The sequence below is a fragment of the Opisthorchis viverrini genome, assembly GCF_000715545.1.
Source record: "Opisthorchis viverrini unplaced genomic scaffold opera_v5_5221, whole genome shotgun sequence".
Lineage (NCBI taxonomy): Eukaryota > Metazoa > Platyhelminthes > Trematoda > Opisthorchiida > Opisthorchiidae > Opisthorchis > Opisthorchis viverrini.
Window position 1 is genome coordinate 1 of NW_008758106.1, and position 832 is coordinate 832.

At 45.6% G+C, this 832-nt stretch overlaps 1 protein-coding gene across 1 annotated transcript; it reads left to right on the plus strand.

The window, feature by feature from the left end:
• Positions 1-47: 47 nt before the first annotated feature.
• T265_12302 (hypothetical protein) lies at positions 48-266 on the plus strand (the record flags this gene model as incomplete). Its single annotated transcript, XM_009179654.1, has 1 exon — positions 48-266. One exon carries the CDS (start codon positions 48-50, stop codon positions 264-266), a length of 219 nt encoding a protein of 72 aa, XP_009177918.1.
• Positions 267-832: the final 566 nt, after the last annotated feature.

The following is an 832-nucleotide window of genomic DNA, read 5'->3' on the forward strand; positions in this document are numbered from 1 at the left end:
TAAACAAGATAACATGAGACTCAATCTATTGCAAACTACGAAAAGAGATGGGCGAGTTGGCTGCTGTCTCCAATAAACAAACCGAGCAACATGACCTCGAGGAAATGCGACCACATTTGGCCACCAGACATGATGGTGGTGGCGATGGTGGTGCTAATCAGGCTACACCAACCCAATTTTCGGCAACATCGGTTTGGAATGTAACTTGGACAAATACGTGTGTGTATCTGTACGCTTTTCTCATTCTGGGTATGCATCGTGTGTGAGTCAGGACAGGACAGAAGTAACACGTCACAGGACGATGTAAACAAACGAACCAACAAATAGCGCACACGCGTCTTCACACTCTGGTAGTCGCAGCCAACTGGACCGAATTCCGGAAGAAAGCGTGCTGTTAGACGGAAGAGGACAATGACCCTAACTAACGGAATCCGACGAGCAGTGGGTCACGTCAGACGAAAGAACAAGAAAGCTACGTCAATCAAACTTCAGACATTACCGGGATCATAGAAACGGATTTTCCAGTTTGAAAACGGCTGCATTACTTCATTCAATCGACACGAATTCAATTTCGTAGAGACGAGGATCCGAAGATACAAATACAACTGTTCGCGGACGATATGACTGTCAGACGGCACCCCAATTCAGGTATATGGAACTGGTTGTGTAAGCAAGTTGAAACAACTTGTGCTATCAACATAACAAGCGATGTCACCATTCCAAGTATGGGTGTAAGAAACTTGGCTCTAAAGGCACCTGGATAGTCTAATGTCACCGGTCATGGATAACTTGTGAAAGATAGTGGCCGAAGAAACTTTCTGGTAGTGCAGCA